Source organism: Anopheles gambiae, chromosome 3 (genome assembly GCF_943734735.2).
Source record: "Anopheles gambiae chromosome 3, idAnoGambNW_F1_1, whole genome shotgun sequence".
Classification (NCBI taxonomy): Eukaryota; Metazoa; Arthropoda; class Insecta; order Diptera; family Culicidae; genus Anopheles; species Anopheles gambiae.
This window is the reverse complement of record NC_064602.1, coordinates 37744410-37756495: the sequence shown is the minus strand read 5'-3', so window position 1 is coordinate 37756495 and position 12086 is coordinate 37744410. Positions and strand designations below refer to the sequence as shown.

Sequence of the window (12086 nt, the reverse complement as noted above, 5' to 3'; positions counted from 1 at the left end):
GTGTACGATACGCCATATTCGAATAAATATTTAATGAAATACAGCAACAACAAAAATCACGTTCACTTCCACGCAAGTTCGAAATTGACTTTTAGATTAATCTACTTTTCATACTTTGTATATGCGCTGAGTTTCCTGTGCCAATTCAAATTTAAAACCAATGCTTACGACTTGTAAGGTTTTCACTAACCAACTAACTAATTACGAGTCCACTACACTACCTTTTTGAGCTCCAACACTTCCGGGCTTCTTGATTTGGCCATTATTTTATTGTAATAACATTGCACCATATTTTTATTATATTCACCAAACATAACCACTTCCGAGAACGCACTTCTCGAAAATAAAGCTACTACAATTACCGTAGCTAAAAGCCTCATGCTGAGACGCTTCGTTGCACATCCGATCGCAACGGCTAACTGGCATCCCAAAGCACATTTCTCCGTCCTTTTAAAGCTTTCCTTTGTCCTACATTATCCTCCTACAAGCAAGCGTCTGCCGTCTAGAACGCGCAGCGAGAAAAAGAATGCCAATTCTCCCAATTAAATGTGTTACTTTTTGTCCAAACCGGTTGAAAGAATGGAACGTTCTTGCCGTTCGTAACCACTTTTCCTTATCGGATGACACTTTGCCGTAGAAAGTAAAAAACTAGCCGTTCTTCCTTTCACCAAGCAAACGATCCACCGGCACAATGCGTTGCCTGCACGGGTAAAATATATATTTTAAAATAAATTTTCAGTTGGAGAATGTCCACTGATGCATTGAAATATAAAATACCAACGATACGGAAAGACAAGTGCATAATGCATACAATTTTAAGCATAATTTATGTGTTAATGTTGTACTAAGAATAGCTTATAAATTTCAATTTAACCACAGTTTCGTTCAAAAAAAAATCAACGTGTGTAAATAAATTGCAGAGTAATCGGTGCTACCAGCAATCTCCCCAAGAAAACCGTTTTATTCTCGCTACTGAATTACGGAAGCTCTTTTTTGCCTTTTTTTGGTAACGCCCTCCGGTACGCTCGGATTTTTCTGTTTACGTTTTATGCATTTTCTTCCACTGGGATATTAATTTCACAATATTGCAATAATCCTTCTGTGTACCGGGCAACACACGTGAGGCCGCAGGCGCACGTGCGATGTTGATGAGAGGTCCTGTGGTTTTGTTTAGAGTGGAGCTTTTACTGTCTGATTCGTGCATGGGACATCTCAGTTGGTTGTTTTTACGAGCTATTATCAAACAGTTTTTTTAATGGACTATATTAACCGTTTTGTTATAAAAAAAATTAAAAAAATATTTATGAAGATGAAGACCTTACAAGAAACGTGGTATACAGAAAGCAAAAGAATGAATCTGTTAAGTGTCTCGCCCAGACAACCATTCAAATAAATGGATTGCTTAATCGAACCGAATTCGTGCAAGAATAAGGATGCAAAGTAAATACGCAAATTGAGATGAATGGTGCGCAGCTTAATCGAACAAATGGCAATAAGAAAAGTAAAACTTAATGCATGGTAATTAGCTACGTTAGTTAGAGAATGACAACCGCTGAGGTGACAGTGTGGAGTGCTTTCAACACTTTCGAACTCTCCGTTTCCTGATGACACCGATGACCCATTAAACGTCACACGTGTTTGTAATTTTTCTTCACGTATTTTTAATTTTGTTTCTTGTGCTTTTTTGAAAGCCTCTATTATTTCACCTTGTTACCGTGTCGGTGTTGGAGTTTTATTTTTAATTTTTGATATTTTGCGAAATTTTATTATCACTAATCACAAGATTCACATGGATTGTTGTTGGGTTCACTTTCTCCCAAATAAAACGATCAATAATAAAGCACAGAAAAAGGGCAACCAAAGTACCACAAGTTTTTTTTAAAAATATTTTTTTAACAAATCCATCCAAATTGTTATCAGAGTTTATTTTCATTGGAAGAACAATCGATGACGTGCGGTGAAGTATGTATATGTGTGCAATGGATAGGTGGTTGCATAATAACTGATACGCGTTTAATAAATGTCTTTAACATATTTCATTAATTTCGTTTTTTGTATTTTGAATAAATGTCTTTCAGGTTAAATACTGTGTGATAGGATAACGAAAAGAACAATGTTTCTGTTCAATGCCATTGTTCATTTCGGTGAATTTCCATAGAATAAACGGCTATGAATCGAACAGCAAAAATCACATTGAATTGCAACCAACTTCCAAACGGTCAAGTGATGGAAGGCTACCCACATACATACATACTGCATACTCGTGTCAAATGCCAGGGCGACTTGGTAGCCCGTGAGGTCCATGCATTCACGAATTCCTTTCTCTGGGCAGAAGATTTCTGCAACTATAGTACAGTAATAAAGCGTAATGAAGTTGGAAGCTTCTCATTTCACCCCTTCAAATTTTTGGTTATCGGCTGACGATCGAAAGCAAATAGACATTCAACTTTGAACTGGGAGTGATTGTGCAGCCCGGGCTAACCATTTCCTTTCCCCTTCGGCTATCTCTTTTCTTTCACTCTTTTTCTCTCTCTGTCTCTCTCTCTCTTTCTCTTTTCTTCTTCGACCTCTCTCTTCCCACGTGCAGGGAGCTAACATTCGCAGTACCGTTTAAATTCGTCACTGCTTGTATGCACCGACGTGTCGATCGAATAGATCACCGGGCTGCCCCACCGGATCGGTTGACCGCGGCTAAACAGGTTCTGTCCGTATAGCAGCAATGCTACATTTTCGCTATTCTTTCGATACATACATTCTTGTAGTGAGCATGTTATTTGTTCTAAAAATTTAAAATTTACAGCTATGTGGAAACTCAAAAGCTTGAAGAGCTTATCTCTTGCTCTAATATACTTAAGTTACTTCGGAATGAGATTCCAAAATATAAGAAGAAGCATTATTATTATTGTTATTACTATTATTATTATTATTACTATTATTATTATTTGTATTATTATTATTATTCTTATTATTATTATTATTATTATTATTATTATTATTATTATTATTATTATCATTATTATTATTATTGTTATTATGATTATTATTTTTCTTATTTTTATTATTAATATTGTTATTATTATTGTTTTTATTATTATTATTATTATTATTATTATCATTAATATTGTTATGATTATTATTATTATTATTATTATTATTATTATTATTATTATTATTATTATTATTTATATTATTATTATTATTATTTTTATTATTATTTTTATTATTATTATTTTTGTTTTTATTATTATTTTTATTATTTTTATTATTATTATTATTATTATTATTATTATTATTATTATTATTATTATTATTATTATTATTATTATTATTATTATTATTATTATTATTATTATTATTATTATTATTATTATTATTATTATTATTATTATTATTATTATTATTATTATCATTATCATTATTATTATTATTATTATTATTATTTTTACTTGAATCATTTTTATTGTGTTTTATTCTCTTCTTTTACTCGATTCGTGCAAAGCCGAGAATTTTAACTCAACTGCAAACAACAAATTATGAAACTCCTGATAGATGATCACTAAAAATGATCTATTCTCATCTAATTTCATTTCATAAGGTCAATTTGTCAATGTTTGTGCAACTAAGGGAACAGCAAACGTATTACATATGTTTGAGATGGATAAAGGCACAATATTCTTGTCATATGTGTTTAGCATACATCATTATTGTTTAATAGTATGTATATTTTATTTTAGTAAAAATATCAATAATACGAGAAAGTACTATTTTTTAGACCTATTCAAAAATCCAATTTGGGCTGTGCAATAAATAGAATAAATTATTGAACAGTTGTTTAAAAATATTTTGTTTTTTTTTTTTAATATTTTGTTGATCAAAATATACAGTTCAACTTGTTAACCGGGCGAATCAAACCTTATTTTGTGAGGCACAATTCTTAGCGATGAAGGTAAGAAATCCGTTTGTTGTGAAGGCGATTTTTTGGGTTTGAAGAGTATACTCATTACTACATTTTTTGGTGGGAGGCAGTTTACGGTGACAATCTCAAGGTGGTAAAAGAGTTTTACTTTCTCGGGACGGTCGTTACTTCGGACAACTACATCAGTAGCGAAATTCGGAGACGGATTGTGTTGGAGAATTGTTTATACTATGATATTCACCATCTGTTGATAACCAATAACCTTCGAGACCGAACGAACTGTGAGATATATCACACAATGATTCGGCCGGTGATCCTCTACGGACACGGCTCTTGGACCATGCGAGCGGAGGCTGCAAATGCTCTGAGCGTGTTTGAGCGACGCATCCTCCGGAACATGTGGCCGGTGCTGAGCTGTACGACGAACGGAGCATCCTGACGGTGGCGAAGGCTAGCAGAATACGATGGCTGGGGCATGTCAAAAGGATGCCGGACTCATATCCCAACAATAAGGTGTTCGACAGCGATCTCCAGTTCGGCATGAGGCGCAGTGGAGCAAAGCGATCTCGATGCCTGATCAGGTGAAGCGACACATGTCGGAGATCGGAGATGGAGCACAGACACAAACCTTAGGGCCATGGCAACGCTTATCCGATGCGATTTTATCGGACGAAATTTATGTGGGATTTGACAGAAAATGTCCGACGTGCGATTTCGACGTACGACGGAATGAATTTTATTCAGTTGGATTGTCGCACCCGATGTTATCTGTGAATGTAATTATGTAGTTTATAAAGGAACAACATGACATTATGGTTAAACAATAGAACAATGGTTACACAATTAAAATCATTCAACTATTCCCAATATTAACCTAAATAGCGTGTGGCAGCAGTGTCCGATAAATTCACATCGGATGGCTACTACAACGGGCCTATGTCGGGAACCGCGTAACTCGGGTACAGTCTGTTCCCGAGTTACTTGGATGCCTTCGAAATGCATTAACCGCGTGACTTGTGAATAAACTGTACAACCACCGACAAACCGACGTGACACTGGCGCAAGGTGGATTAAAAATATCAGGTGGTGGATTAGGGCCTTTGGGGGGTCGCCATAGTTGAGGGACTTTACGTCATTTTAGAACCGTTGACCATTGGTTTCCGCACACAAAGCTTAGCAAATATAACAGATTTCTTTGTTATATTAAATAACAGATTATGTGCATTTTAGTGTGTCTATTGATTTTATCGAAAAAACGTAATATATTAACAAAAGATTTGATGATTTGTTTATGCACGAAATTTAAAATCATGCTAGCATGAGTTCTAATCTCAAGTAAATTGTCCATGCGGCTCGTAGATAATGAGGAATTAATGTAAAAATTGAACAAAAAAAATGATTTCTTAATTTTTATCATCAAAAATGTCGAAAACACAAAGAATTCTAGAATAAATTCACAGAATAACACAAAATAACACACTTTAATGTATGTTTCAATGTTAAATAAGAACTCACAAAGTCCAAAATATATTTTTAAAGAATATTTATTCGAAAAAATGGGGTAGATAAATTATATGAACAAATTTAATTAATGTAAACAAAGTTTGAATCCTGGGGACCTTACGTCAAGTGACAAATTGTCAAAATGCACCAGAGTCCACCACCTGATATTTTTAAATCCACCTTGCACTGGCGTTACAAAAGTGTCCCACACGAAAGTACTGTCATTTACCAGTGAGGCGATCACTTCTGTCAAAGTAAGCTCTGTTCACTGCTGCTTCGATGTAAACAACTTTTCTAAATACAAATTGCGAAGGAAGTGTGAGGCACGATTTTGTAAGAATTATTGGACAAAACACCCAGAAAAATCATTTTATAAGTTTCCACATCAATGCAAAATATGTGAGAAGAACATAAAACAATACGCATTGGAATTTGCGAATAAAAACAAAAAGGGGATTCAGCCGTTTCTTCTCTGTATCTGTGTAGTAAGCGAATCATTATAGAGATGGTGCTAGTGTTTAACGTATTTCCATTTGAAATAAGGAGCCAACTTTTGAAGCTCATTTTGTTCGAAGTGTCACGTCGGTTTGTCGGTGGTACAACTGCATACATTTATTTTTTTTTATTACGACATGTTTTTTTATTTACTGCTCAATTGTTTCTATTTTTATTCTAAAATTAAAAATAATGTTTTAACTCCAAAAATATAACATACATGACGACAACAAATGGGTGATTTTAACATACAGGCGGTCCCCGAGATACACGGTACCTCTTATACGCGGATTCGGAGATACGCGGTTTTCAAAATTTGACAATTCTTTGAGCAAATTGTACTGATTTGACATATCCATTGTGAAATACCATATAATTTCCGTGTTGATCGAATGTAAAATACCATTTAAAAAGGTTTAAAACTGTTCAATTCATTAGAAACATATCAAATAATTAATTTGGTGGCTAAAACCACCCCCTACTTGCAAAATTGCACGAAAATTAGTGATATTTTGGCTGGAAATCACGAGATTCGACTTACGCGGAAATTCGAGATACGCGGTATTTTGCGGCCGTTTTCGGTCCCCAATAACCGTGTATCTCGGGGACCGCCTGTATTTTTCAATTGTATTTGGAATAACGGTCATTTCAAACTGCCAACGCTGTCAGCTGGTATTGACAATCGATCGCCCAACTGACAGCGACCGCCCGTGTATGTGTGTTGGTGATTTCGTATGTCGATGCCTTTACATGCGTTTGTGGGTGTATGTGCGTGCGTTCTGCAATGATGACAGACATTGTTCTTCTATTTGGATTGCAGTCAGAACCAGCATCGAGCGTATTGGAATAATCACCATCCTCACTCTGATAAGAAGCGCGACTGGTATGCCCGGCCCGAGACCGAGGGCAGTGTAGCATAGTAAGCCCGACCGAAAAGGATTGTGTGTGAGCCACGCTTAGTGACAAGTGTGCGGTGAACAGTTTTTTTTCCGTGATTTGCGATTGTGATAGCGTAGCAGCAACGCAGCGTTGTTGCGCAGTGCAAAGTGCAGCCCCTTATTTCGCACAGCAAAACAACTAGCAGCTCAGCGTCTGCCTAGGCACGGCAAAGATGCATTCGCTTCGGACCCCGTTCGTTTGCCTGCTGCTGGTGGTAGGATTAGCGGTGTGCAATGGTAAGTACGCCCATTCGGCTGCTGACTCACCACCTCTCCCCGGCTGTGAACAACGTCGTCGGAGCCAGTGCTACTGCCAAACACATTTAACGCGATACGGGACGGCCGTATTGAAATTGTGTAATCAAATGCGGAACTGCTCCACACACACGCAGTACACAACACAAGTACGCAAGTACCTGAATCCCTTCAACTGCGAAGCTTCGCGGCCGTAAAATCGCTGTCTTCCCTTTCCTTCTTTTGCGTTTTCCTTGTCAACTCCCTGTCAGCCTGTGTAAATATGGCTACCATGATTATCGCCCGTATGCATCTCATCGGCTCAATCCTATATGGTGATGATAGTGTCAGCAAACACGCACACACACACACACGCAGCACCACAGCGTAGCACGGCCGCTGGCTCGAACAAAGAAAAGACCTCCGTCCGATGGCCTATAGAGCGCACAAGGGAAAGGGAAGGGAGCGTTGCGCTAAAGCAAAATATAATTACAATGTAGCGATCAAGCACTTGCCCGAGTGCTGCCCTAGCTGGACACCCTCGGAATGGCAATGCATTTGTCCTTAAATTCCGTTTCGGGAGAACCTTTTGGTGGCTCTTTCCCCACGGACACCAATGGTGGATACAATGAGGGGGTCACACGTTCGATGTCGAGTGTCGTTGTGCGGCAACATCATACGCACTACGACGCACTAGTGTGTGTCAGCTGATTTTTGTTTTGTATATGCGCTGCCAATACACCACCCCCTTTTAACCCCCCCCTCCCCCCCTTAACCATAAACGAGTTGCCAAATCGCATATCGGTCTTGCGCTGTTTTTTCTTCTTTTTAGTTTCGTTTCTAAAGCATCAAGGTTGCATTGAAAAGCGCAACAAGAGCATATATTACCGTCACCAGGCTAGCAGGCGCAGAAACGTGTACGCTAATAATCGATCTACTTACACGAACACATTTAAAAGGAGGAAAAAGAACAAGCCTGATGCGTATTGAATGTGACTTGAAGTCGTTCCTTAACGCCACGAGAAACAGGCTCACGAGAAACTGCACGTACGGGCAGTGTGTGATGAGTCAGAAAAAGAGTTGAAATGTTTTGCTGTTTTATTGTACACAAAGAGAACTGGAGAAGGTGAGAAGAAGGGTGGCATAAAAAGTGTGACAATGTTTTTCACTCGACCAAGAAGCCAAGCTAACTGATATTGTAAACAGCGGGTGAGGTTCAAGTTTCACTCCACAGTGTTGCTGTTCTTCGAACTGGAATTTTGGTAAATGCTGATTACAGACACACTGATTTAACGGCCCTGTTAATGGCAACCAAAACAGATAATTTTTAAAGCAACAGGGCTAAGCATTAAGTCAGTAAAACGCCTAAATTGCCTGTTTAAAGCAACAAAAAAGCATATAAAAGAATCTGCTCTAGAAGCAGTGTTAATTCAATTAGGCGTCATCCATAAATTATGTAACGCTAATAGGAGCGGGAAGGGGTGTTGTCAAACGTTACGATTTGTTCAACGGGGTGAGGGGGAGTTTAACTCTTGGTACTTTACACAATTTTTTTTTAACTCGAATAACAAATGAGTAATAAACGTGGATTCTTCTTCGTGACTTTGCGGTTATTCCGGCTTAAAAAGTTTCACGCTACTTTTTATTTACCACGCAGCCCAATAGTCCGTCTTTGCCTGGTGGCTGGTTCATAAGAGGATTGAACCGAAGACGGAATTTGGTTACCACAGAGCGGACGGACGGAAAAACTTACCAAAGTATCGTCCCAGTAACGTTGCATTCCGTTACTGTGACGACTGCACTGGCACGAATTCGATTAAAAAGGCCGCTGCCAGACACATCGAAAACCCACCGTAACGAAAAATGTTGACAACCGAAAAGTAACGCCTGTTATTGTACACAAACAAAAAGTGAGTTTTGTTTTCCTCAATTTTGATGAGAAAAACTGGAATACTTGAGTTTATTTTGTGTTAAATTGATGTTTGCCACTGCAGAAGCATGCTAACGGCAATTTCGTTTGAATTTTGCTCGCCGACGGGTGGACCAAAATCGGTCGACCGAAAAAAGGAGCGTTACTATGCGTTACATTGGTAAATTTGTTCGTTGCGGTGGTTCTTCTGTGTGTCTGGCAGCGGCCCAAAGGCACGCACTTGATGGTAGTTGCATGCGATTCGCAGACAACGACACGCGATTCGCGATTCGCGCAAATCGCAAGAGATTCAACTGTAACGCTAGCAACAGGAGTAATAATAATCTAATTTCTTTCAATCCCAATTCGTTTCAAACAAACTGAAGATGGATTTAATGCAGTTAGCCATTTTTTTTTTTTCATCAGAGTTGATTATTGATGGTAAGTTTATGCATACATACATTGAAAATGCAGCCGAAACGCCTGCAAATAGTACCAATTTTGTTCGTAATTTGTAAAACATGCGTAACATATTAAGCATCACATATTATGTGAAAGAGAATAATCAATTTGATGATGGTACAATATGTAAGGGGTTCGAAAATTCATAATTTTCGCGTCACGTAATTGATGGATGACGCCTTAGAGCCTCGCTGTAGGTTTTATTCAAAAATATTTCCATTTTCATTTGATTTCCTACTACTCACAATCTCACAAAACAATCTCATGATTCAACCGGCAACCAACCGTCGCCGAAGAATGTGCAAAAAAAAACATCACTAATCATGCAATGGAGCAAGCGCGATCGTACACGTCGTGCCGGGCAAACTGGTGGTGCTCTACGATAATACCATTCGAGTGTGTCGCTTATCAATAATAAAGTAGCGATGGATGATGCTATGCTTTTAAATTTCCTCACATAAAAAATTATCTTTTTCGTTTATAACTTTTGTCTTTCGCTTTTTCTTCTCCCCCTCTGTGCTTTCAGCTCAATCGGAGCTCCCACCAACGACTGAGGCAGTGACAAATACTAGCGATGTACCATCTAACACGACTACGCCAACCACACCGACGACAACTACAACGACGACGACGACGACGACCACCACCACTACTACTACAACGCAGAAACCGACCACTACCACCGCTCCCTCGACTACAACGGAACCGGCCCCGTCCACCACGACGGTTGCGCCGACACCGAAACCCATGCCGGAACCGGACATGGGCAGCTGGAGCTACACGGACACGAGCAAAAACGAAACCTGCGTCATCGCTCAGATGGCCATGCAGTTCAACCTGAGCTACTTTGACACCGGTAAGTGCATCGTTCGTAGGGAAATTCTCATGCGGCATAATGCATAATGGACCGTTCCACTGTTCCTATCTATTTTAGACGGCAAACCGGTGAGCGTGCTGTACAATCTGCCCAAGGATGCGATCGTCAAGTCGGGCCAGTGCGGGAACGTGACCGACTACATCGAGCTGAGCTGGGCGATGGACAAGCAGAGCAACAACTACAGCTCGCTGCGCATCGACTTTGCGCTGAACGGCACCGAGCACGAGTTCGCTTTCACCGGGCTGGCCCTGCAGCTGCCCGTTGTCGGCGACTCTTTCCCCAACGCGAAGCGTAAGTTGCGGCCCGGTGCACCACTTTCTAATCTTATCACGCTAATCCGCTCCTTCTCCTCCACCATTTGCAGCGCAACAGCAGCTGGTGCTGAGCAACAACCAAACGCTGTTCAAAACGCCGCTGGAAATGTCCTACCACTGCAACAAGGCGCAGCAGCTGAACCTGACGTCGGCCGCGGCCGGCCTGAGCGAGCAAACCGTCACCGTCACCAAGCTGCAGCTGGAAGCGTTCCACCGGAAGTACAATGGCAAATTCTCGATCGCCAAGGACTGCGAAGCCATCGACACGCCCGACATTGTGCCGATCGCGGTCGGCTGCGCGCTGGTGACGCTGATCATCATCATGCTGATCGCGTACCTGGTCGGACGCAATGCGGCCCACAACAGTGGCTATCTGAGCATGTAAGAGCATGGTCTCTGTACCCCCTAAACTACTGGCTCGTGCAGACTGTGTGTGCGTGTGAAGTTCCCATCCCCAGTTTGTTGTAAAGGATCGGTCCCATCAGGCGCAGGCAAACTCCCTCTTCCCTCCCCCCGCATACTACGGTATTCTGACAGAGCAAGCATCGTATTTGCAAGTAATGATGACGATCCTTCCCTGTCGCTATCTTTAGTTGAACTCTTACAGCCCCAATTTAACAATCTCTGGATAAATGGGCGTCTTTTCTTTGCCTGTGTGGTGGTGGTCGTCGACTAGCAAAACAGTTGCGGGACAGTGGTTGGGTTTGCGCATAAGATTAGAGGCGTCGTCAAATCGGTGTTGCGTTTTGATATGGAAAAGCATCGTGATAAAAGGCCAATTAAAACCATTTTTTTTTTCTATTCTCTATCCAACACAAACTACCAGCGCAGCGCTAGCACGAATTTGTATTTTTTTTTTTTCGGACGGAGCTAAGCAATTTTGACTTTGGGGCGATGGTTGATTAATTGGAGAAAAAGGTATTGATTTTCTGGACGCGTTTTGATTCTGTACCGTCCGTTAAAAACAACATTTTTGCTGCTGCTGCTGCATGCTATTATGTGAATTATTTACGGCAAACGGGAAAATGGTTTTTGGGGAGTGGCATTTTGCTGATTGTTATCCGTCGACTGGCTGAATGTGAAACTAAAATGATAAATAAACACACACACACAGTACAACAGAGGACACACAGACACATACTTTCACCGTAACATATGGCGCGTACCCGTACACCAACCAAAAGCCGTTAGAGAGAGGCATTAGATAAAGATTTATGTGTGCGAAATGCGATGACGGGGTGTTGTTGTTTTCGACTGCACCCACACTAGTAGCAACCGTCACCCGTGAACAAATTACATCCACAGAAGAAAAACAAAACCCTAAATTACACACAACACAACAAATTCACATCAAATTTCGCCTATTACAAAATATAGTAGAGTAATTTTTATGAAACAATAAAAAAACGTATTGAAACACAAAACAGCAGCACAGTGT

At 39.9% G+C, this 12086-nt stretch overlaps 1 protein-coding gene across 1 annotated transcript; it reads left to right on the top strand.

The window, feature by feature from the left end:
• Positions 1-6639: 6639 nt before the first annotated feature.
• On the top strand, positions 6640-12072 carry LOC1279055 (lysosome-associated membrane glycoprotein 1). The gene is made up of 4 exons (XM_318716.5): positions 6640-7089; positions 9984-10313; positions 10392-10625; positions 10699-12072. The coding sequence occupies exons 1-4, from the start codon at positions 7026-7028 to the stop codon at positions 11031-11033; spliced, it is 963 nt and encodes a 320-aa protein (XP_318716.4). The 5' UTR covers positions 6640-7025; the 3' UTR covers positions 11034-12072.
• The last annotated feature ends 14 nt before the right edge of the window (positions 12073-12086 follow it).